The sequence below is a fragment of the Sus scrofa genome, chromosome 2, assembly GCF_000003025.6.
Source record: "Sus scrofa isolate TJ Tabasco breed Duroc chromosome 2, Sscrofa11.1, whole genome shotgun sequence".
Lineage (NCBI taxonomy): Eukaryota > Metazoa > Chordata > Mammalia > Artiodactyla > Suidae > Sus > Sus scrofa.
This window is the reverse complement of record NC_010444.4, coordinates 48,816,456-48,841,506: the sequence shown is the minus strand read 5'-3', so window position 1 is coordinate 48,841,506 and position 25,051 is coordinate 48,816,456. Positions and strand designations below refer to the sequence as shown.

Here is a 25,051-nt window from a genome sequence, read left to right as displayed (position 1 = left end):
GAGTTACGAGTGTGTGTAGCCTCAAGCAGGAACAGCGTGGTGGCCTGGGTTTCTAGGGGTCAATGTGCCTCCAAGTCTATTTCATCATCAGCTGAAGGAGAATGAGGAGGGGGATTGCACAGGATGGGGCACAGACAGCTTGGGTCCTTGGGAGGATCTGTGACATGGAGCTTCATTCCCTGGCCCCATGGGCTTGCACACCTGAGAGAACGGCAGGAATAAGGCATCTGGTGAGACCCAGGGCTGCAAGCTGTGGTGCTTCGGGGTTTACGTGGCAGTGATTTCTGCAGGGTCCCAGTCGGCCCTCTCAGACCAGTAGCTTTGGGAGCAGGGACCTCTTGTCCCTTTGGTTCGGGCACCTTCTCACAGAGGGCCCCAGAGCCAAAGCCTATAGTGCTCAGTGCAGGGCAGAGACTAAGACTACAGGCTCTGGGGCTGGGCTGCCTGAGTTCAAATCTTGGGCCTGTCACTTACAAGCTGTGTGGCCTTGGAGGAAGGTGCTTAACTTCTCTGTGCCTCAGTGTGCTCAGCTGTGAAATGGGGATGAGGATACCTACCTCATAAGGTGGCTTGGAAGTGTTGATAGAATAGTACCTGGCAGCACGAGGTTGGCTGTTATTAGTGGCTTTGTGGATAATGGAGATCGGGGTGAGGGGGTGGTCAGGGAGTGGACCCCTGACCAGGGAGCAGAAGGATGCTGGCGCAGATGATCTGAAAGATAGAGGTCCACTTATGAGCTCACACTGACCTGCCTCTGAGGGCTTCCAGAAACCCTCAGAGGAGGAAGGAGGTTGTCCAGGGAGAAGCGAACACCAGTGAAAATTGGGCTCTTCGAGCTACTATGAATGTCTTCACACCTTCAGGTTTATCCGGCCCCTCTGAGGAGGCCATGCTGTCCCAGGGAGTGGAGTTTCTGAGATGGCTGCTGGCCACAGGCCTGTAAAGAGCTCGTGTCCTGGTCACACTGCCTCCAGGGACCCCAAGGCTGGGTCTGGTGCCCCACAGCGAGGCAGAGACAGGCTGCTATGTGGCCAGGGCAGGGTTTGGAGGAAGCTGTGAAAACTGTCATGGCAGCAAAGCCTGGAAAAACTGGAGGAAAAGAGGCTCTGGCAAGATGCAGTAACTGCCTTCCTGCATCGGTGGGTCTTCCCCCAGGACAGGCTGTTGGGAGGGCAGCACGGAGGGAGAGTCAGGGGGAGGCAGGCTCCCGCTTGGCCAGGAAGCAGAGCTGCCAATCATAGGCGGGGATGGGGGCGGGGAGGGGGGGAGGTCCCGGGCATGGAACTCCTCCCACGCATTCCCAGACCCACCCCAGGGGATCTGGTTCCAGGGCCTTAGGCTGGAGGAATCTGGGGTTAACGAGTTCCCAGGTGCCCGGGGGCTCACACTATGCAGAATTTTGCCTGCCCTTTGGAGGAAGGGGCTTCGATGTGACCTCAGATCCCTTCTAACTCGGACAGTCTGTCATTCTGTGGTTCCCTAAGGTCCCAGGCTTGTGTCCTGACTGCTTCTCTTCCTGCCAGAATCTCAGCGAGACGCTCATTCCTTTGAGCCCCTTCCTTGTTCAAGGGCCAACCCAGCAAACACGGCTCAGGACTCAGCCTCTTAGAGCGCATTGCCAGGAAGCCTTATTTCTTGCTGGGTTTTGATTACAGTTTCTGATTAGGGTCCTAAAGTGCGTGTCTGTCTGCGTGAGTGGGTCTGTGTGGGTCTGTGTGTATGCATGAAATGAAAGTCTCTTTATAGAGTCTGAGTGTATGAGCGTGTGTGTATGCATGAGCAGAAAGAAAAACAGGATCTAGGCCTGCAGCTTTTGTGTTTTTGTGTGAGAAGGCTCCGCGAGTGCTTGTGTCAGTGATGGGAAATGGGGGCTGGGGCCTGAGGAATAAGAAGTAGAGCTGGGCCCGGGGGAGCTGTAAAGTCAGAAGGATGCTCTGTTCTTTGCCTGCTTCACAAAGTGGGATTTCACACGGCACCCAGAGTTCCAGCCCCGTCCTCCTGGCCAGCCCTGCTTCCCTGGCCTCTGTGGCTCCCAGGGACTCTAGCTTTAGCCCCTGGAGGCTCCAGTCCAGCTCCCAAGGCCTGACCCTCCCCTGAGGCCGTGGCTGCCTGAGAAGTCCAATGTGGGATGTCTGATGAGTACAATAGAGGGCGGGGCTTATCCCTGATGATGCTGATGGATGCACAGTGGAGAACTGGGGAACTCTGGGAGGCCCAGTGCCTGTCTGTCAGGGCAGAGAACAAAGGGATGCTGAGTCTGATGTGGCCTTCCCTCTAGGGTCTAACCTGCCCCAGTTCCATGGTCCCTCAGGCCAAGGGAGGTCCTCAAGGACTGGGTTGAGAAAAGTCCAGGAGGCAGTGGCTCATACTTGCTCTGGGAGGAGAGGAGGAATCAGAAGCACAGGAAAGTTAAGAGATTCAACCTCAGGTCTCTTGGCCAGGATGTGGAGGAGCTGTGCCTTGAGCTCAGCTTGGTCTGACCCTAGAGTCCACGTTCTTAAATCCTGTGCTAATGGGCTTCCCTTTATAGGACCTGGGCATCCTGGCTTCCACTCTCCTGAATTTCTCCTGGGTCCTTCTCCTGCTGGACTCTGGTGATGCAAAGGCTCTCAGGGCCCGCAGACAGTCTCTTTATTGTCTTGCCTTCTCATGAGCATTTGAAGGACTTTTAGAGACCATGGGGGTCCATCCCCTCATGTTAAAGAAGCCAGGTTCTGGCTCAAGGACACAGGGAGAGTAAGCTTGCAGGGCTCTGGAATCTAGTGTTTCTGCTCTTCAACTCGGGTTCTCTGACCCTCGGCTGTGAGCTTCTAGGGTCCTCCCCCTGCTTAGCTGCCACTGGAAACTCACCCTCACCTCTGACCCAGTGAAGTTACACCTAGGTGTAGTTTCAAGCCCTGATGGTTGAAAGGGCCAGCAGGTTTTTGTGCTGTCTAGCTCTGTGCCTCTTGAAGAGAAGGTTTGAAGGGTCTTGAAACTGGAGAGGTTTGGAACCAAGAACTGAACCCAGTGTAAAAGGATCTCTTCACAGAGGGCGAGTTACACTTTTTAGTTTTATTTTTTTTTTTGTCCTTTATTTAAGGGCCACTCTCTAAATTAATTTACTTTCATCATCTTCTTTTTTAGAAATAAAATCTCCCTGTGGCATATGGAAGTTTCCAGGCTAGGGGTCAAATCAGAGCTGTAGCCACCGGCCTCCACCACAGCCACAGCAATGCCAAATCTGAGCCAAGTCTGCGACCTACACCACAGCTCACAACAATGCTGGATCCTTAACCCACTGAGCAAGGCCAGGGATTGAACCCACAACCTCATGGTTCCTAGTTGGATTCGTTTCCTCTGCACCACAACGGGAACTCCGGAGGGTGAGTTATATCTTTGCCCATCTTTCACTTATTTATTTCTTAGTAACACTTGTATTCTTCTTCTTGAGCAGGGGCATGGCAGGTGTTTGGGGTCATTGCCCAAGATTCAGGAGCCAGATTTTGCATCAGAATCTTGCTTAAAGGCTCTATCACTGTGAGTAAAGCAGAGGGGATCAAGGTTGGCCATAGCCAGAGGTGGTCCAGGGCTCGGGGGTATAGATGCTATAGAGACAGAACCTGGGAATGTTGTGACCTGAGGATGGGAGCCGTGACATTGGAATCCAGACGGGAGTGCTGTGCTCTGTGCTCTCCTCCCCTTCTTTATTTTATTTATTTATTCATTGTCTTTTTGTCTATTTAGGGCTGCATCCATGGCATATGGAGGTTCTCAGGCTAGGGGTCGAATTGGAGGTGTAGCCACCGGCCTACGCCACAGCCACAGCAAGGCCAGATCCAAGCTTCGTCTGCAATCTACACCACAGTTCATGGCAATGCCAGATCCTTAACTCATGAGTGAGGCCAGGGATGGAACCCGCAACCTCATGGTTCCTAGTCAGATTTGTTTCCGCTGCACCACGACGGGAACTCCAGTCCTTCCCTTCTTCAATCTCCAAGCTTCCGGTAGAGTAGCAAATTTTTTGTTGGTTAAACATTGCAGTCAACTGTCGGCAACTCTTTGGGGAACTGTCCACACGTGGCAAGGAGTAGCAGCAGGAAAGGGGCATCGGCAGAGCACACAGCTTGGGGAAGGCTAGATGTCACCATGGAGGAGCAGAGGAATAACCCAGAGCCACTGAAAGCAACTGGCAAGCAGCACCCACAGTGGCCCAGGATGTTCCTGGGAGGGGGGCTCAATAAATAAATCCCTGAGCTGGTGTCTGGGGGCTTGAATTTGTCATTTAGAAATTCAAGGGCTCTCAAGGCTGCCAAGTTCTGCAACATCTCAATCCCACGAGCCTGGGATGTGGAGATCCAAGAGGCCATTCTTTTCTAAGTATTTATTATCTTCGTTCCCACGGTTATGATGTGTAAGAAAACAAATGTCATCATAACTTGAAACTGTTCACTAGGAATCTGCCCACTTGTCAAATTTATGCTCACTCAAACAACCTTCCTTCGCTTAAGAAGTGTCTGTCCCTCTGGCTCAGAGCAGTTGGGAGAACTATCAGACACAACAGGATGATATAAGTGCAAAGGTCATGAAGTTTGGAAAACCATGTCTGAGACTTTCATGGGCAAGGTTTTTAACCAATGAGGAGCAGATGGAGCTGATCAGTTAATAAATGAAGACAAAATTACGAGGATGGAGTTCCCATCATGGCTCAGTGGTTATCGAGCCTGACTAGTATCCATGAGGATGCGGGTTTGATCCCTGGCCTTGCTCAGTGGGTTAAGGATCCTGTGTTGCCGTGAGCTGTGGTGTAGGTCACAGACATGGCTCAGATCCTGAGTGGCTGTGGCTGTGGTATAGGCTGGCAGCTATAGCTCCAATTCAACCCCTAGCCTGGGAACCTCCATATGCCGTGGGTATGGCCCTAAAAAGACAAAAGACAAAAAAAAAAAAAAATTACAAGGATGATGGGCAAGACAGGTTCTTCATGAGGGAATGATTTGAATATGGAGAGACTGAAAGAGGTCCTTTGGAAAATGAACAAAACCCTTAAACATTAAACATTTCTTAATGAAGGTGCTATATGGCAAAATGTGAAGGTTATGATATCATGTGAACAGGTCTTTTTGCTAGCATAAAAAAAAGTACCCACACCCAAATCAACCACTTGATGAATTCTTTGTTCATTCTAAAAATAAGCACATAAGCTATATTTTGTGATATGAATGGCTAAAAATAACTTGTCTACCCAATTTCATTTGTACAATACATCCTCAATGAGACCCTTTAAATTCATTTACTTTCATCACCTCCTTTTTTAGAAAAATAAAATCTCCCTGTGGCATATGGAGGTTCCCAGGCTAGGGATCCAATCAGAGCTATAGCTGCCAGCCTATACCACAGCCACAGCAACGTGGGATCCAAGCCAAGTCTGCAACCTACACCACAGATCACAGCAATGCCAAATCCTTAACCCACTGAGCGAGGCCAGGGATCGAACCCGCAACCTCATGGTTCCTAGTCAGATTTGTTTCTGCTGCACCACAACGGGAACTCCCTGATCTTCATTCTAAGTGGATTCACTTTAAGTGACCTTGTGCTGATGCCCTTGACCCCAACCTGATGAAGCCCTCTGTACTGATAGTTTTCCTCCAAGTCTCTCTCCATCCTAGGGGGGCGGTGTGACTTCCCACGAGGCCTCAATCAGACATACAGCCTAGGAAGTTCCACTCTCAGGGCATGCGGGGATCTTGGTCAATTCAAACACCCTTTGGGTATTTATTCCTCGGTGTGGAAGCCACACACCTTCCCCAGGCCCACGGTAGCCTATTCAGGCTGTTGGCAAATCCCGTGGCCTCAGCCCAGGGTGCTTGGCATGGCCCGGGCCAGGCTGGTTGCAGGCAGGGAGGGGGCACTTACTTGGCTGGCGGGGCTCTGGGCTGCCTGTGGCTCTCCGGGGGGCTCCTCGTCCTCGGGAATGTGGGGCATGGCAGCCTCCTGGCGGGAGTGGCTGCGTGTGCCCGGAACCTCCGCTGCGTCAGCCCCAAAGATGCTCCAAAAGGCCTGGGCTCCACAGGCTGAGGAGACGCCAAAAGGACAAGTCAAATCCACTCCCATCCCTGACTCATGCTGGGTCCCGTTTCCAGGAGCCACATGCTGCAGAGAGAGCCTGCTCGAGTTTGCATCAACAAGGGCTAAAATAGGCGAACTGAGGGCATTTGGAATTGCATTTCCTCCTGCTCTCTGGCTCTGTTTATGAAGTCAGAGGTGACCTTAGAGATTTTGCCTCTAATTTGGGCCGTACAGTAAACACAGCCATCCCAGGAGGGAAATGAGTACTTCAAACTCCTCAAAACCATAGCCCATGGAGGACACTCCATTGGGAACCAGTCTTGTATCTGTCAACCATTTATTGAGCAGCTACTGGGTGCCAGGGACCCTCCTAGGAGCATTTCCGACATGGACTAATTTAATCCCCACGATGACCTCTGAAGCAGGCATTGATATTCATATTTTCTAGAGAAGAGAACTGCTTCAGAGTGTAGAAGCCGCTTTGCCGAAATCATACAAAGAACCAAACATTTTAATCCAGATCTTTCTGATTTGGAGGCCACTGGACAACATAGCCTTGCTTGGCCTTGGCTAGGTGGTGGAGGAGAAAGGGATGGTGGGTCCTGACTTCCTGCCCCATGGCTCATCCTATGCTTTTCAGCAGCTCTTCTGACCGTCAGGCGGGGCTCTCTGTCTTGGCAACAGCCCTCATTGGGCCTGTCAGGCCTGCTACCATGACAATTCTGGATGTGGGTCTTGTGTGCCTCGTGCACTGATTGCCCCCAGCAACCTTGGGTTGCTTTCCCTAAAGCCACACTTAACCCCTTCCCGTGGTATAGCACCCTTGAGGCCTGGCTGGGGTTGACCCCAGTCAGCACAATCTCATCCATCTCACGAAGATCCAGCCTAAGCCAACCAGCGCATGGCAGTATCTGGGACCTTGATGCTCTCTCTTGCTCTGAGTGATGGAACATACAGATGTGAGACCCGGTGCTGTGGACACCACTTTGTGGCCATGAGGAAGGCAAGACTGAGGAGGAAAGAAGCACACCCAGAGGAGAGCATAGCCAGAAGACCTGCAGACAAATGGAGCTGGAGCCCTACTCAAAGCTGACCTGAAGCCAGAACTCTTTCTGGACTAGCCAGTTACACAAACAACTACATCTCTTAGCATTTAAGTCAGTTTGGATTGGGTTTAGTACTAACTTGTAACTACTGACTACTTGTAACTACCAACTACACTTTCATGTTTCTTGTCAGTCAAGAGGCATAGAACCAAAATCTCTCCAATAAACCTCTACCAATGGGTCTGGCTCCTCTGCTTCCTCTTAGAAAAGGGGCCATTCTTGTCAGGTCTCCATCTGGAAAGGCAGGATAGCAAGATAGGAAGACCATAGGTTTGGGAAACAGACACCTGGATTTGAGTCCCTACTCTGCCATTCACTGGCTGTGGGGCCTTGAACATTGGCTTCACCTCTGAGCCTTGATTTCCTCATCAGGGAGCAGAGATAAGACTGTCTACCATGCAGGACTGTCCTAAGGATAAAAAGAGAGGGAGCACCCAGCGTGGAGTAGGTGCTCCCAGAGACAACTACAGGCTGGTCTGCAGCCCAGATGCTTGGCCAGAGTCCAGACGGCTCTTCCCACCCCTAACCTCCCTCAGGCCCCCTGCCCTAGGGAGGTGGGGGACACCTCCAGAGACCCGAAGAACCAACCACCAGCCTGGTTCTGACTCCTCAGAGGTTTCCTGAAGAAGCTGCTCTGGGGGGCAGCAGACGAAAGCCACCAGAGGCAGATGTCATGCTAAGACCCTGTGCTTTGCCAAGGTCAGGGCACTACTGGGACACACATACAGAGCAAGCAGAGGACACTGTTCTGTACTGAGTACGTCCTGGTCCTAGGCGAGGCGCTATCTGTTGGAGGCTGCAGAAGGAGGAGCCAGAAATCCCTGCCACCACCCACGACACCAAGTGTTGGTCCCACAGAAGGGGCTCAGGAGGGCCCCCGAGACTGAGTGCCCTGGGGAGGCTCGATGAGGTGTCAGCCACATCTCTGACAGACGCTCCACCAGACACACTCCTCTGCCTGAGCTCCCTGAGGAGGCAAGGGGTCCGACTGCTCATGGATACCCAGCCTGTTCATCCAAAAGTGCTTATTGACTTGTAAAGAACTAGAGAAGCTTAGCCCCAAGGTTAGTTTCTGGGGCCACCATTTTTGTCATTGTCTGCAGTGGAAAGGCAGCCCCATCGAGCTCAGAAACAGCTGGGGTGACCCCTGCTGGTCAGCTCAGGAAATCTCATCTCAAGCAGATGATCACGAACAGAGTCCTGCATTCCCTCACCATAAAGGCTCACACCTACTCTACCATGAAAATGATGAAGATGTGGTCTTGGCTCTCGAGGAGTGTGGAGTCCAGTGAGAGGAGGCAGATGGAAAACAAGATGGGGGATAAAGACTTTGAAAGTGAGAAGCTGCAGGAGCCCAGCAAAGAGTCCCTACCTCTGGAGATTAGAACAAGTGGAAGATGGTTTTAGAAACGATTCCGCACTAGAAATTGTGGTTAGACTGAGCCATGAACCCTGAAATGCTGAATGAGTTTCTTTGAAGAGAAGAGCTGGAGGCTTAATGAAGGAGGTGAGACAGGAAGTTGGGTCATTGCCAAGAAGACAGATTTAACCTGGCTCTTAGGAATGAGAGGGTATGGCTCCCAGTCCAAATGGTTTCTTTTTCTTTCTTTCTTAGGGCTATACCCACGGCATACGGACATTCCCAGGCTAGCGGTCCAATCGGAGCTGTAGCCACCGGCCTACACCACAGCCACAGTAACTCAGGATCCAAGCCATGTCTGCGATCTACACCACAGCTTACGGCAACACCAGATCCTTAACCCACTGAGAGAGGCCAGGGATTGAACCTGTGTCCTCATGGATGCTAATCAGGTTTATTAACCGCTGAGCCACAACGGGAACTCCCCCAAATGGTTTCTATATGAGTAAACTGAACAACAGGTTTGCCCAAAGGTGGGCTCTATGATTAATTTCTATCACATTTACTCGGATTTCAGCAGCAGTGACAACCATGGTGCAGGACAAAGTATGTCATAGAAGGGTTTGAGGGCAGCAAAAGAACATCCACAAATCCCAATTCTACCAGCAAAGTTGACTACGCCTCCCAAGAAAATTCTTAAAATGATGTGGGATGTGTGTGCAGGTACAGGCTGTCTTAAATGGAGTGAGGTTTCCAGAGTTCCTGCTGTGGCTCAACAGAAACAAATCTGACTAGAATCCATGAGGATGCAGGTTCAATCCCTGGCCTTGCTCAGTGGGTTAAGGATTTGATATTGCCATGGGCTGTGGTGTAGGTCGCAGATGCAGCTCAGATCTGGCATTGCTGTGGCTAAGGTATAGACTGGTAGCTGTAGCCCCAGTTCAACTCCTAGCCTGGGAACCTCTATATGCTGTGGGTGGGACCCTAAAAGCCAAAAAAAAAAAAAAAAAAAAAAAAAAAAAAGAGTATGGTTTCCAAACATGGGAACTTTTTCTTTTGTGTCTTAATCTATATGAAGTATATTGTACTCTGCATGCTAAGAGGGATTCAGACAAACTGGGGCATGTTCAAAAAAGGGGGAGCGGGACAAGAATTTGTGCTTAAAGAATTAAAGCCCTTTAGGCTAGAAACGAGAATGTGCAGGAAGAAATACAATCTCTTTGCAGATGTTTGAAAGGCATGCATATATATCTATTGTCCCCAAGGACAGATGCATGGCCAGTGACTGAAAGGTCAGATCAGGGCAAGGGAAAACTTTCTAGTGATCTAGTGATTGGAACCATCAGATAATGAAATGGGCTGCTCTGTGAGGTAGGGAGTTCCCCATTCCTGGGATAGTTTCATCAAAGGCAGGGTCAAGGGTCATAAGATTCCTAACCCACTTCAGGGGCCTTTGCCAACCCTGGGCATCCCTGATCCTGAACTTCTAGTTGTAACAAGCCACAGGTGTGAGGGCCCCATCCCATAGGATTCTGGGATCACGGTTTTCCAAAGTGGCATCAGAAATATCTCCACCTCATTTTCTCCACCTCCTGTTCCTCAGGAAAAGACCTTTAGTCAGTCCCTGGGTCAGAAAGCAAAGTAAAACAGAAATGAGTTAAGTCAGACACACGCGAAGAGGTGTCAGCTGTTGCAAGATAGAGCAGAGTGGAGGCTGGCTGAGGACCCACCCTCAACAGGACAGAACCCCGAGGTCCTCAGGGGGAGCCCCAGCAGTCCAGGCCATTCCCACGCTGCTCCTGCCCCATCGCTTTCTCTCCCTTCCATTATTATAAACTCACTGCTTAAAATAGCAAGGTAAAAGCCGAGTCCCTCCCCCAGGGTGACATCTGAGTTCCGCTGGAGCTCGTGGGCACGCGGACCTCGCATCCATCATGGCAAAGTTTAGAACACAATCTCCAGGAAGTGGTGATCTAGAGCACCGATCCAAAAAAGGAAAAAATATTTAGTAATGCTTGGTCTCTGAGCTGCTCCTTCTTCAACTCATTTTCAGGGCCCTCTCACTGCCTCTCCAACCTGGTCAGTAAAGGGTTAGGTGGGTCACTTCCAAGAGCCAGCAGCACTTTGAACTGTCCTCTGCCCCCAGCCAGTGCTTAAGCATACAGCTTGGCCCATTTTACAGAAAGGAAAACTGAGGTGCAAAGATGAGAAGCAGCTTGACTGGTCCAGTTACCTTGGTACCTAGTGCAAATTACCTAAGCCTCTGCTGGAATAGCTGTCCAATCATTTGTGTAACCAAAAAGTCCCAAAGTCTCTAAACCGCATTTAAATATTTTTTTATCTGCCCCTGGCTATGCAATTAGGAAAGCAAACTCATATGCTTTTATTCTTTTTTTTTTTTTTTTGTCTTTTTAGGGCCATACCAGCAGCATGTGGAGGTTCCCAGGCTAGGGGTCCAATCGGAGCTGAAGCTGCTGGCGCACGCCACAGCCACAGCAATGCGAGATCTAAGCCAAGTATGCAACCTACACCACAGCTTATGGCAACTCCAGATGCTTAACCCAATGAATGAAGCCAGGGATAGAACCCACATCCTCACGGATCCTAGTCGGGTTCGTTAACCACTGAGCCATGATGGGAACTCCTCATTCGTTGTTTACATTAGATATTTCTAGGTTGCCTACTGAGTATCGGACACTATGCGAGGTGCATTTCAGGTGATATCTTGTTATTTGCATTTTATACCTTAAGGCACTAAGGATCCGAGAGGTATAGCAACTTGCTCGGGATCACACAGCTAATAAGCAGCAGGCCAAGGATTATAACTGAGGCTAGTTTGATTCAAGGCCCCTCATCTCTCCCCTCCTCTACTGGGCCTCCTCCACCAGGAGTTCTGCTGGAATGTAGCAGCTGAACCCAGCATGGGGATCCTGCCCTGCACAGGAGCATCAGAACATGCATTCCCAGGGTGATAAGGATAGTGGTGGGCAAGGGAGAGGAAGCAACAGGTTGCCAGGCCAGGAGTCTTAGCAGGACAAAAGAAAAGAGTGAGCCACCTGTTTGGGGCTGCATGGCCCCTGCTGTGTGTAAGACAAATGTACCCATTCATCCATCCATCGGTCGGTGGGTCCATGCGTTCGCCCCCATGCCTTCTGACTCTTCCACTCATACAACAGCCTGTTGGAAGTGTATACATCTGACCTTTCACCCCAGAAAGACCCACACTTGTTAGGTGAGCAGCGCAGGCTCTGCCCCTGGGAATAGCTGCTGCAGGACCCTGTGGGCTGTGGGGAGAGGGCAGGAGGGGGCTGCTCTGGCAGAGGGCTATACAAACATAGGCATGCCCATCCACAACTGGCAGGACACCTCCAGCCTGCACACCTCAGCCACGGGAGGGGGGTGGCTTCTTGTGGGGCTGCCTACATCCCTTAGGCATGGGGGCCATCATGCAAGAGTCAGGAGTTCACAAGGGCCTTTACAGAGACCATTCCCTTCGGTGCTCTCAGCAACCCTTGAGGTGGGTAACGAAAGTACTATTATTAACAATGTTATGATTAGTCCCATTTTCCAGATGAGAAAACAGAGGCTCAAAGGCTTGCCCAAAGTCACATCACCCATGAGCAGTAGGGCTGGAAGTCAACCACAGGTCTGACTCCCCAGCTCCCTGCAGGGTGAAGTCCACTAGCTCATGGGTAGTGTTCTTGGCAAGCAATGGCCCCTTAGTAGGGTCCCAAGGATGCCTCTCTCAAAGCCTTGCAACCAGTTCAGAAAAGACCAAAGCCCTCTGAAACCAGAGTCCCAGAAGCACAGCCTACAGCCACTCAGCAGCTCTCCTGCTCCCTCTGTTAATCTTTGGGTGTCGGAAGAGCCAGAGGCCCTTCTGGGAAACAGCGGGTTAACCCAGACTCCACTGACCTTTCTGGAGTGACTCAGAATTCTCAGAAGGGAGGTTTTTTTTGTCTTTTTTGGGTTTTTTTTTGTTCTCCCAGCTTTGAATTTTTGCTTTCATTTTAGCAGCACAAAGAATTTGAAAGAGATTAGCTTGCTATTAATACCACTGTTCTATCTCTAGATGAAGAATTTGATGGAGGGAATTGTTTAGGCTGACTGCACACATAGGCCTCTCAGCCCCTTTGCAAACTCAGAGGATGACAGGGAGGCCAGTGTAGAAGAGCCAGTCCTGACCCCGGCTCCCATCCTATAGGCCCGGACAGGGACAGGGACTCCACCAAGGCCACACCTGTGAGTGAGGAGCAGCCAAAGTCCCAGAACCCCTGCCTCCCAGCCCCACTACACACATCAGCCTTCTGGCATCTTACTTTGAAAAGTTTGCTTTTAGGAAATAATAAGCTGGTGTGTCCTGCTGTGAAAGCAGGCGTCCATTGGCAGTGCCCCTGATCTTGGGCAAGTGAAGATGCTCCCAACTTCCAGGCACCTTGGGACACACTTGGAAAATCTCCTTGGGCATCAGAGATCAGCTCCAAGTGCTGAGTGGTATGTTCGTGGGACCCTGGGCCTGGCCCGCTGAAGAGCTGGATTCTGTACCCCCAGAAGTGAGCCCAATGGGAGTCTCCCTCAGGATAGCCCCATCCTACTTCCCAACCTTGGGATGCTGCGAGAGGGCTGTGGACCTTGGCAGACTGGGTTCTAATTCTTCCTTGCCTCTTTCTTGCAGGATTAGTCTCTTCCTGGCCTCAGTTTTCTCATCTGTAAAATGGAAGGAATAGCGCCAATTTTTCAAGTTGCCATAAGGGTTAAATTAGCAACTACACACAGGGCACCTGCACAGAGTATACACTCAACAAGCTCCTTTCCCATCCTCTGAATCAGGCAGCTGAGTTCTTGGAGCCACAGCAACACCAAAACCCAGAGTTTGGTGTTCATTCTGGGTGGCAGAGTTCTGGGCTTTGTCTCTTGCAAGTTAAGGAGACACAGTCCTGGCCTGGCCGGGGCTTCTCCTCTGTACTGACAAACAGATAAAAGAGCACCCAACAAGCCTGGAATTAAACCCATGAGGGGTCACGCGCTCTGGCGATGCTGGTATTCATTCTGCTGCTGAGCAGCCAGAGGCTGCAGCAGTGGGTTTAGAGAGAGAGGGTACAGTGCTGCGGTAGCCCCAGGTTCGGGCTGTGGCCATCCTAGGTCTGGGCTGTGGTCAGTCCCAGATCTGTCTAGTTCCAAAGCCCCAGACCTTTCTGCCACAGTGTGCTGACTCCCAAAGGACAGAGGTTTTCATTCTGTGAGGGAGGTTTCATCTAACCCTAACCTGACGCCCATAGCTGCACAATAAATGGGAGAATGAATGACTGAAGAAGGGAGCACAGCCCTCGGCATATCAGGGGGAGCCCCACATTTCCATCCTGAAAGCAGATCTGGATTGAAAGGGGGAAGTGAGTAGCCAGGGGGGTTTATAAAAGATGAAAGGAAAAGGCCTTGGGGGCAATGAAGAGGGGAGGCACTGGAAGAGACTCCCTCAGTGACTTCTCACCCTCATCAGGCCTTCTGGGCCCCTGCCTGGAAGCACAGAGGCTGTCAGCAGGGCTGGCCCTGAGCACTCCTGACACTCTCTGGGGTCTGGACCCTCTGGCCATGCTCTTCAGCCCTGAGGCTCTCTTACAGGCTCTGTTGGCTGGGGGTGGTGTCCTCCTCGGATTCAGAACCCCTTTGAGCCCTGAAAGAGGCAGCGTCTGCTGAGACCAGTGGCAGGACAACATCTAGGAGGGGAGGCAGGGCCAGGACCCAGGGCAGGAGTACAAGAGTGGGCACGAGGCTTGGCTGTGGGTTGAGGGGGGAGGCTACGCCAGATAGACGGCATGTCTGGAACTGCAGGAGACTCCTATCTGTCACATCTCCTTTCCCCCACAGGCAAACAGCAAAGCCATCTCACTGTCTGGGAGGGTGAGAGGAGCACTCGTAGCAGCTGGAGGTAGAGAAAAATGAGCCCAGCTCTGCCTTATGTATCACAAAGGGCTAGCCCTGTAAGGAGATGGGAAGGGTTCTTGGCACAGAAAAAAAAAAAAAGGTGTGGGGAGTTCCTGTCATGGCTCAGAGGTAATGAACCCAACTAGGATCCATGAGGATGTGGGTTCGATCCCTGGCCTCGCTCAGTGGATTAAGGATCTGGCGTTGCCATGGGCTGTGGTGTAGGTCTCAGACGGCATTGCTGTAGGCTGGCAGCTGCAACTCCAATTCGACTCCTAGCCTCCTAAAACTTCCATCTGCCACAGGTATGGTTCTAAAAACCAAAAAAAAAAAAAAAAAAAGATTTGGGCAAAGACATCCTAAGTGTAGGTCAGTCTCCCCTCCCCCCTTCCAAGACCAGCCAGGATTATGGTGCAAAAGAGAAGTGAGAGAGGTGGAGTGGAAGCAGTGAGAAGGAAGATGCTAGTTGAGTCCTGAGAAAGGGGCCTGTGCCCTGTCCCCTGAGAAGGTGGGAAAAGATCCCCCAGTTTGAGAGCAGAGAGGTCTTGGGCCCCATTTCCCAGGTAGAACCCAGAGGAGAAGACCCCAAAGAGAAGAAATGTCTCTCTTTGGTACAACTTGATGGATGAGGCCCATTAAGACACCCATCTAGGGTTTCTCACATCCTTGGGGGCGAGTGGGGGCACAGGGCAAGAGCGCAGTGACTTCTGTGTGCCTGGGAGTGACTTCTGTGTGCCTGGGAGCAGAGAGCTGCCAGACCTAAGGCGCCTTGAGAAGGTGGATTCAGAGGTTACCTACCAAGCAAGGACTGATAGAAACATGAAAGATGACTTGTCACCTGCTGGGCACACTCCGCACCCCACTGTCCGGCCTTTGGGAAGCCCTGTGGCTTAGATGGCACTCTGGAAGAAGGGGAGGACTGGAGAGACCCTGAAGTGCCAGGGATCCAGGATCTATACCCCCTGAAAAACAGCCAAGCCCCAGCCAGACCTCCACCCACCCCAGCGCCAGCCCCAGCCAGGACAGGAAGGATGCCAACATCTCCCCAGCTTTCCTTGCCAGCTTGTTCAGTTCAGCAAGTCTTTTTTTAAAAATCAGTCCACTTGAAAAACTTTTTTTCTTCTTGGAAATATGTGCAATTGCTTAATCGGAAGCAGTTCAAAGGCACCGGGAACAGCAGAAAAGGATCTGAGCCTCCCATTTAGTTCCCAGGAGAAAGAAATCTCGCCCGGGTCTTTGTTCCAGGCCGCCCAGCAGCCTCTTCCCTGAGTCACTCACTCCAGGGTGACATGAGTCATCATCCTGGGGTCAAGGACCACACGGTGTCCCCCAGGGTCTGTGAGGATGGCCAGGGCACCAAGGGACCATCAGGAAAGAATGAAGGACCGCACACTGCCTCCTAGAGATGCCAGGGCTGGCTCTGCCCTCCTAGGTGTGTGACCTCAGGGAGTCACGAAGCTCTCTGGGAACGAGGTGGATTTTTCTGGCCCCTTCCATCTTGTACTTTGTGGGAACTTCTCCAGTGGTGTGCTGGCACCTGCTCATACAGGCTCATGAGAGCCCAATGTAAAATTGTCAAGTTGTTTCATGGGCTGGTCATTAAACACAGACAGTACTAAAAATTACATTAGAAACGAAGGAGATAAATACCCACAGTAACGATGTCCCTTTTTTGTACTACATTCTATTATTACCTCGCTCTTGAGGTGATTTATTTCTAGTGTATCATATGGAGGGAACACCATCTATGATGCTCTTCCCAATTCCACGTTCAGTGATGTTGAGTCAGTAGCTTAAAATTGGTCATGATGGGAGTATTTATACCACAGGAATCAGTAAATGCAATATATATATAAAAATCTTTTTTCCCCCAGAGAGCTGGCTGTTAAACATTGACTAGTGCACCACTGCCTCTCAGGGCCAGGCACCCTGCTCCTCAGCTCTGCCAGGGAAGAGAAGGAATGCAGGTGGCTGGCACGTCACCCCAGATGGCAGGGCTATGGAGATGGGATTGACAACTGCCTTTGGACCACTCTTCCCAGGTGCATCATGAGCCCTTCACACTCACCATGTCCCAAACAGAACCCACCATTTCTTCCTGAACCCCAGCTCTGCTCTCCCGCAAGCCCACTGCTATGCCTTAATGAACACACTCAAGCTAAAACCCCAGTGGTCAGCATCCCTCCCCATGTTCAGTTAGACTCCGAATCCTGTCAATCCTAGTTCAGATGTCTTTGGTCACTTTCCTCCTTCCCATGACCATCCTTGCCATGGCTCTGATCTGAGTCACTGCAACGGTCTCATGGGTCTCCTTATCTCTGGTCTGGCCCCTTCCAACCACCTTCCACAAGATGCCAGAGCATCCAAAACATATATTGGATCATCCTTGCCTTTCTTATCATCTTTGAGGACTCCCTTTTCCCATGGGACCAGTTCTAAGTCATGATCCCAGCCCTTCTCCCTGGCCCCATCTCTTATTTCAGCCTTCATACACCTTATGGTCCAACCACCATGGACCAACAGCCAACCTCCAAATATGCCCTGCTTTCTTACATCTTGTGCACAATCCTCTTCCTTACGCCTGGGCTGCCTTCCACCCCCTTTCTATACCTGATGAACTCCAATTCATCCCATTCAAATATTTCCTCCTTCATAAACCCATTCCTTCTCTTCAGCCCAAGCAAAAATGTCTCCCTTCCCATATTAGTTCTATATAGCTGCTGTGATAAATTACCACAAACTTGGTCTCTGAAAACAATTCGGATTTATCATCTTACTGTTCTGGGGATCTGAAGTCCAAAATCAGTCTTGGTGAGCTAAGATCAGCATCAGCAGGCTGTGTTCCTTCTGCAGAGTCTAAGGGAGAATCCATCTCCCTGCTTTTCCAGCTCTAAGAGGTTGCCCACGTTCCTTGGCTAGTGGCCCTTTCTTCATCTTCTAAGCCTGTAGTGTAGTGTCTTTTCTCTTCTCTCACCTCTGCTTCCATCCTTGTATTTCCTTCTTGTCTGACTTTGTCCTGCCTCCTTCTTATAAGGACCTGTGGGATTTCACCGGCCCCACGCAGATAATGCAAGATGATCTCCAAATCTAAGTAGCCTTAACCTAATCATATTTGCAAAGGTCCTTTTTCCATTTAAGGTAACATATTCACAGGTCCAGGGATTAGGACACAGGCATCTTGGCGGGGAGCAAGGGAGGATTATTCAGTTTCTGTTCTCCCGGAGCAATTTGCACAGACCTCAACTCAGCTAGAATTTGAGCACCTCAACAGCAGGGAAGATTCATATTTTTATGACTGTTTTAAGAAGTATCCTTTTTTTTCTTTTTATGAATGCACCTACAACATATGGAAGTTCCCAGACTAGGGGTCAAATCAGAGCTACAGCTGCCAGCCTATGCCACATCCACAGCAACACCAGATCTGAGCTGCATCTGTGACCTATGCCACAGCTTGTGGAAACACTGGATGGTTAACCCGCTGAGAGAGACCAGAAATTGAACCTGCATCCTCACAGATACTATGTCGGCTTCTTAACCCATTGAGCCACAACAGGAACTCTGAGAAATACTCATATTTTTATGATGCACATCCAGTACAGGGTGAAATGCAAAATGACCCACTCAATAAATGCTGGTTGAATTAATGATGACTAAAACCATGTCACTAATAAACAGAGTTAAGAAGCCTTTGGTTTACCTGGCAACCAGCTTCTATAAAAACAGGATTCATGCAAAGGTGGCAAGTTCAAATCCTTCAGGGTCCAGGCAGGTGAGATGAATGACAGCTTTTATGGAATATGGCTGACCACAGAGCACAGGCACCATCTAACGGGAGTGGTTATATTCAATTTGGGGGTCATAGAAGTATACCAAGCTTTGTTGGCTAGAGCTCCCAATTTTTTCAAGAAAAGCCAAAATCCCAAATGCTTAAGTATGAAATCCCCCAACTGATAAATGTTAAATCTAATTCAAAAAGTTAGAGAAATAGCATGCTGGCCAAACAAACACATTGCTGGTCAAGATTTAGTCTGCAGTCACCAACTGTCACCTCTAATTTAAACCATGAGAAAATGTTCCCTTGGGCTTTTTGTGCTAATTACGCTAATCCAAATCAAGTCCAATAAGCAGCGCCGACTACGAGCACTATTTGAGGCCAGTGGGCTAAGCAGAGTCTTCCCCTCCCCACCCCTCCATGCCCAAGACTGATAAGGCCCCATCCCACGTGTTCTCTGGGTTATTTGCAATGCTATGAATCTCTCCTTGCAGTCCAGGCCCTTTGCCTGGCCTCACAGCTTCGTGGGAGGCTGAGCCCTGCTCCATGCAGAAGCATCTCCCCAGCCCAGTGGCCCTGCCTCTGGCCACGTCATCAAACTAATTCCAGCCCAAGCTTGGCAGCCAGCATGAGACATGGTAGTGAGAGGGGCGGGGATTTGGGAGTGAAACAAACCAGGTTCCATCACAGTGCTGGCACTTACAGCTCAGCGGCCCTTGACAAAGTCATGAACTTCTCTGGGATCAGGCTGCTGTTTGTCACCCAGGGTTAAGATACTTCTCTCAGAGCACTGTTGTGAGATACAAATAAAATAGGCCTGTAGGAGTTCCCATCATAGCTCAGTGGAAACAAATCTGACTAGCATCCAGGAGGACAAAGGTTCAATCCCTGCCCTTGCTCAGTGGGTTAAGGATCCAGCATTGCCATGAGTTGTGGTGTAGATCGCAGACACAGCTCGGATCTGGCATTGGCCGGTGGCTATAGCTCTGATTTGACCCCTAACTTGGGAATCTCCATATGCTGCAGGTGTGGCTCCAAAAAGACAAATAAAATAAAATAAAATAAAACAAAACAGGCCTGTAAAATATCCAGCACACAGTAAATACATAAATAAAATAAAATAAAATAAAATAAAATAAAATAAAATAAAATAAAACAAAACAGGCCTGTAAAATATCCAGCACACAGTAAATACATAAGAAGTATTTTACTCACATCTGAGAAAAAGAATATTGATAACACAAGTCGCCTGGGCCTCATATGACAGAGGTGTACTCCCCTTCAGGCTTGGTTTCCTGGTTTTGGTTTTCTGGTTTTCCAGCCCACAGCAGATTAAAAGCAGTGAGAAGTGGAGTTCCTATCGTGGCTCATTGGAAATGAATCTGACTAGTATCCATGAGGACGTGGGTTCGATCCCTGGCCATGCTCAGTGGGTTAAGGATCTGGTGTTGCCGTGAGCTGTGGTATAGGCCACAGACATGGCTCGGATCTGGCATGGCTGTGGCTGTGGCACAGGCCAGCAGCTACAGCTCTGATTGAACCCCTAACCTTGGAACTTCCATAGGCCGCAAGTGCGGCTCTAAAAAAGACCCAAAAAAAAAAAAAAAAGTTATCTTCAAATGGAATTAGGAATAAATTCAATCTAGCATCTTTTAAATATTTATGTCTATATTTTCCCTTTTTCCAACAATACACCTGACTTACTTGCATAACAAATAATGGAGTTGTTAAAGGGGAGAAAAAGTCTCCTTGGTGTCCTGAAAAATTAAAGGGAACCATCAGGAGCAGGCTGTCTGAAAAGCCAGGATCAGCACCCTATCACCTTGGGAACTTTGTTCCAAACAAAAACAAAATTTCTTCCTTGACTCAGCGACACCCTTACCCCCAAAGAAAAAAAATAAAATGAATGAAATCCAGTTCTCAGTGTGTCTCTCTTTGCCATTCCTTCCCTCTTGACCCCTCCTTCTCCCCTTCCCTTCCCAGCTTTGTTCTGGGGCGTGACCATCAGGGTTTACATGTGGGAACTGGTTTGGGAAAGTCGGAAAGAAAAGATGGCCTGCAGGGTGCCCAACTCAATCACCCATTCGTCCCAAAAATGCTTGTGTCTGCTCAGTGTCAGTGGTGTGCAGGGTGCCTGGGTTCCGAGTGTCTCCTTCAAGGCTGCCTCCTCAGGAAACCTTCCCTGACCTCTTCCGGATGCTATGTGCTCTCGGGTCCATGATAGCACCCTGTAGCTGCCCCCATCTGCCAAGTAGCAGTTTCCTGGACACTAACCACATCTGCCAAGCCTGAAGGCAGAGAGCTTCTGTCTAGTGCCCCAGCTGTGGGAACAAATCATGGGTCCAGAACTTAGTACCTGCGAGCCCCTCCTTTTGAAAGAAAGGATTCTAGGAATCAAATCTTGCTTTTCATCTGGCCGGCTACAAACACAGTGCACTACATATGATGTTATTGATCAGCATGTGAACCCTCTCAGCTCTGTGAAGAAGGTATTATCTTTCCATTGCACCAATGAGAAAGGCAAGTCTCACATGGGTAAAATGACTTGTTCAAGGTTACACAGTCAAGGACAGAGTCAGGACCAAAACTTGGGTCTCCTGTGCCCAAATGGGGTCTTGGTTCTTTCTCAGGAGCAGAGTCACTCCTGTTCTTCTCTCACCTCAGGGGACCCAGAACGAGAGTTATCGGGAGAGGTTTCCAGATGGGGGATCTGGATTGTTCCAGATGACAGCCCTACCTCAGGTCCAGCCAGGGCTGTCCTAGCTGAGGTGCAGAACTGAAAGTCCTTCCCACAGCATCCCCTGGGGCAGATAGGAAGCAGCTGCAGCATTTAAGACAAACAGAGAAGATAGCTTTTCCCTCTGGGTGGGAGCACCCAGCTCAAGCTCCGCCCCCTGTTTATCTCTGCGTGCTGGGAATCCCGGTTCTCAAGCTGTGGAAATAGGTCCAGTAACCTGGGCTGGGTGGCGGGAAAGTGTAAGGCCCAATGTGTCCTTCAGGAGACCAAAGGAAGGATTGCAAGGAGTTGGTGACAGGGGACTCTTCGAGGAGTGGAGAGAAGACTGTGACATTAGCAGCCTGAGGGGGGATGAGTTCCTTCGCCAGTCGGCCCTCAGTCTCCCCATCTTTACAGTACAGAGTCGGGCTAAGTTGCCAGCCTGTGCCCTGCTTTCTGTTCCATGAGTCTAGGGTCCACATGGCCTATTGAGAGCAGTCATACAATCAGTAGTCTGTCAACCCCAGGGCTGGAGGCAGCCTGTGGCCATCTTTGCATCACTTTCCCCACTACAGTGATTGGCTCAAGGGTGAGCATGTGAACGACCAGAGCCAATGAAATACAATCAGACTTTTGCTGGGCATCCTGGGAATAAGAGTCTTATGCTTAAGGGTTGACCTTTTACTAATGTAAGAGGATGAAAACAGAACACTCGTTGTGATGGTAAAGAATTTGTCTAAGAATGGAATCAATGTGAAAGAGAACACAGCAAAGAGCCAGAAAGAAACTAGGTTCTGAGGCTATCATCTAAGGCCCTGATCAAGCTGTGCCTGATATCCCTGGCCTTTTATGGTTCGAGAACCAATGGATACCCCTTTCTGCTTAAACTGGCTTATGTTGGCTTTTTTGCCTCTTGCAGTATAGAGTTCCAACTGGGACACACAGCTGAGTCTTTGTAAAGCAGGCTGTCCAGGGTCTTTCTCAACACCAAAGACTTCGCTCCCCTCACCAGTCTGCTGCCTAAATGAAAGCTTGATCTGGAAAACAGACCTGAAGCAAATGCACTTGCCCTAAGTTTTTCCCTCATTAAACATCACCATGTCTGTTTCCTCAGGACCTGCTCCTCATTCTGCTTTCCCTGCTCCCATTGATGGGCTCAGCATCCTCCCAGAATCCCCAGCCCAAACCCCACCCCCACAATGCCCATCCTCCACCCTTTGCCATACCCCCCACACACTCTTTTAAACTCAGGCTCCAGAAGCAAGACTAGGTTTGAACAGCCTGCATGTTCCTGCCTAAAAGACAGCATGGTGAAACACAGAAACATGTTTGTTGAGTCAAATTTCAACCTTCAAATGATTTTCAAATGTTGTTGCCTCCAGCACATTCATGCCACCTACTCTGCAGCTCAAAGTCAGACTGTTCACCCTCCCCAGGATAGCAGACATGAGGCTGTGTGGACATGATCGCCGCTCTCTGTCCTGGACCCCAGCCCCAGAGTTTTGGGTGAGGACTCCAGTTGACAGGACCAGGAGGAAGCTCACACCTTGTCTGCCGAGGCCTGGAGAGGGACAAGAGCAGTCGTGGATCTCGGCTGGGATCTTTTTTTCACCCAGGAATCTGAATAGAACTGCACTTGTAGAGTTCCCGTCGTGGCTCAGGGGAAACAAATCTGACTAGCATCCATGAGGATGCAGGTTTGAGCCCTGGCCTCGCTCAGTGGGTTGAGGATCTGGCATTGCTGTGAGCTGTGGTGCAGGCAGCAGATGTGGCTTGCATCCTGCATGGCTGTGGCTGTAGTGTAGGCCAGCGGCTACAGCTCCAATTTGACCCCTAGCTTGGGAATCTCCATATGCAGCAAGTGTGCCCCCCCCCCCACGCAAAGGCACTGCATTTGCAGTTTGGTCAACTCAAAAGATGCTCCTTGGGCAGAGGCTGTGGCCACAGGAAGCCATATGCCAAAGTAAAATGGAGCAATTCCCTTGGTGTTCAGATCTATGCAAATAGCTCCAGGACTTGAGTGTTTAAGCGCAGCTTGGGAACAAGGTAAACGGTGATGTAAAAAGGCCTGGGAGGCTGGGGATGGGGAGGGCAAAAGCAGGAGCTTGGGGAGTTCCCGTCATGGCTCAGCAGTTAACGAACTGGACGAGCATCCATGAGGACATGGGTTCCATCCCTGCCCTCGCTCAGTGGGTGAAGGATCCAGCGTTGCCCTGAGCTTGTGGTGTATGTCACAGATGCAGTTCAGATCCTGCCTTGCTATGGATGTGGCGTAGACCGGCGGCAGTAGCTCCAATTAGACCCCTTGCCTGGGAACCTCCATATGCCTTGGGTGCGGCCCTAAAAAGACAAAAGACCAAAAAAAAAAAAAGCAGGCACTTGGAAAAGGCTGTCCCAACAGCAAACTCTGGTGGCCTGAGGCATTTGACTTTCAGTGTGCTGCTACTTGAAGAGGCATGAGCAACCACAGCTGCTTTATGGTCTGAGACTGGAAATAACCATAGAGACTCCCTCTCCGGGACAGTTGTCATCTTCCCCCAGTTGAAAGATGGCAAGTGCGTGGAAACAATTCTGAGGCATCAGCAGAACAGAACCTATATTTCTTGGACCAGGTACTCTGTCCGGCTCCTTACATGCTTTTATCTTATTCAGTCCTTACAACAGCCCTGCCTGGTACTATGATTCCCATTCTACAGATGAGAAGCTGAGAAAGGCTGAGTAATTTGCTCCAGGCACTACAATGACTAAGCACTGTAAACAGAGGTTGAGTTCAGGGTAGTCTGGCTCCAAACCCAGGATTCTGTTCAACACACCATAATGAGGCTTCTAGGGCCAAAGAGAACCCAGGAGCAGTGGTGGCATAAAAGAAACACCAACACAGGACCAGGAGAGATTTTTCTGGCTAAGTATTCACTGATTCACTCTGGAGAAGATATCTTTAACATCAGATTCACAAATGTTCTGTCTGCTAAATTGCAGTTTGTTGTATGTATAATATTTCTCCTTAAGTTAACTCTTTGGTAAACAGCATAGAGTTCAATCTAGGGTTTAAGTTGAGTTGTTCTTAAGACTTCTGGTGGAGTTCCTGTTGTGGCTCAGTAGGTTAAGAACCTGACTAGTATCCATGAGGATGCAGGTTCGATCCCTGGCCTCACTCAGTGGGTTCAGGATCTGGTGTTGACTCAAGCCGTGGGTTACATGTGGCTGGGTCCACAAGTGTGACTCTAAACAGCAAAAAAAAAAAAAAAAGCTTCTGGAAATTCTTTTTTTTGGGGGGGCCCCACACCCACAGCATATGGAGGTTCCCAGGCTAGGGGTCAAATCGGAACTTGTAGCTGCCAGCCTACGCCACAGCCACAGCAATGCCAGATCCCAGCCACATCTTCAGCCTACACCAGAGCTCACGGCAATGTTGGATCCCTAACCCACTGAGCAAGGTCGGTCAGATTTGTTTCCACTGAGCCATGATGGGAACTCCCAAGAAATTCTGAAGCTTTGGAAACGTCTTATCTGCACTTGCAGGTGAGAGAAGCTAATAAATGCCCCAGGAAATGGACCCCCAGGAGGGTTGGTTCACTAAAGAAGTAATCCATCTTCCAAGTGGAAGTGGTCTTCCTAAAACCTAGCCTTGGTTAAATGTCTCCCTTGATTAAAATCACTTCAATGGCTTTCCATGCACCAATCCTCGACTTGGGAATGTTTACCAGAATCATCTGCAGTGCTTGATAAGATGCATATTCTCAGACCCATCCCAGATCTACCAAATGAAAAATATCTGGTGTTGGGGCCCTGGGAATCTACACGGTTAGTAGTCCCTCAGGCAATTCTGGTGAAGCATATCTAAGAACCAGAGCTGGAGAAACCCTGATCCATAATAAAGTCCAGGTTCCTTGGCACCCAGGCCAGACTTTTTGCCCTGAGCTTACCCACCTCTCGTTTCTTCCCCAGCCTCTACCATCAAGATGTCCCCTGCCCCACCCCACCCCCAATCCACACATATTGCCCCAGTTTCCAGAATATTCCCTGAACTTCCAAATCTCTGTGCCACTCCTTCTGCCTCGAAGGCCCACATCTGGCACCTGTCTCCATATTCCTCATGCTTTAAGAGCCCTGACACAACCTTCACC

At 50.0% G+C, this 25,051-nt stretch overlaps 1 protein-coding gene across 15 annotated transcripts in view; it reads right to left on the bottom strand.

The window, feature by feature from the left end:
• Positions 1 to 25,051, bottom strand: part of MRVI1 (murine retrovirus integration site 1 homolog) — a 185,511-nt gene that overhangs the window by 89,379 nt on the left and 71,081 nt on the right. For 5 of the 15 annotated variants that reach the window (XM_003480735.4, XM_013994560.2, XM_013994559.2 and 2 more), the window contains one exon: positions 5,896 to 6,053. The exons of 4 other annotated variants lie outside the window; for them this stretch is intronic. In XM_003480735.4, the coding sequence (XP_003480783.2) occupies positions 5,896 to 6,053 (158 nt within the window). Of the gene's footprint in view, positions 1 to 557; positions 712 to 5,895; positions 6,054 to 18,911; positions 18,974 to 25,051 lie in introns of those variants that run through there. 6 more of the 15 variants (XM_013994558.2, XM_021083331.1, XM_021083328.1 and 3 more) reach the window with 5 other exon arrangements.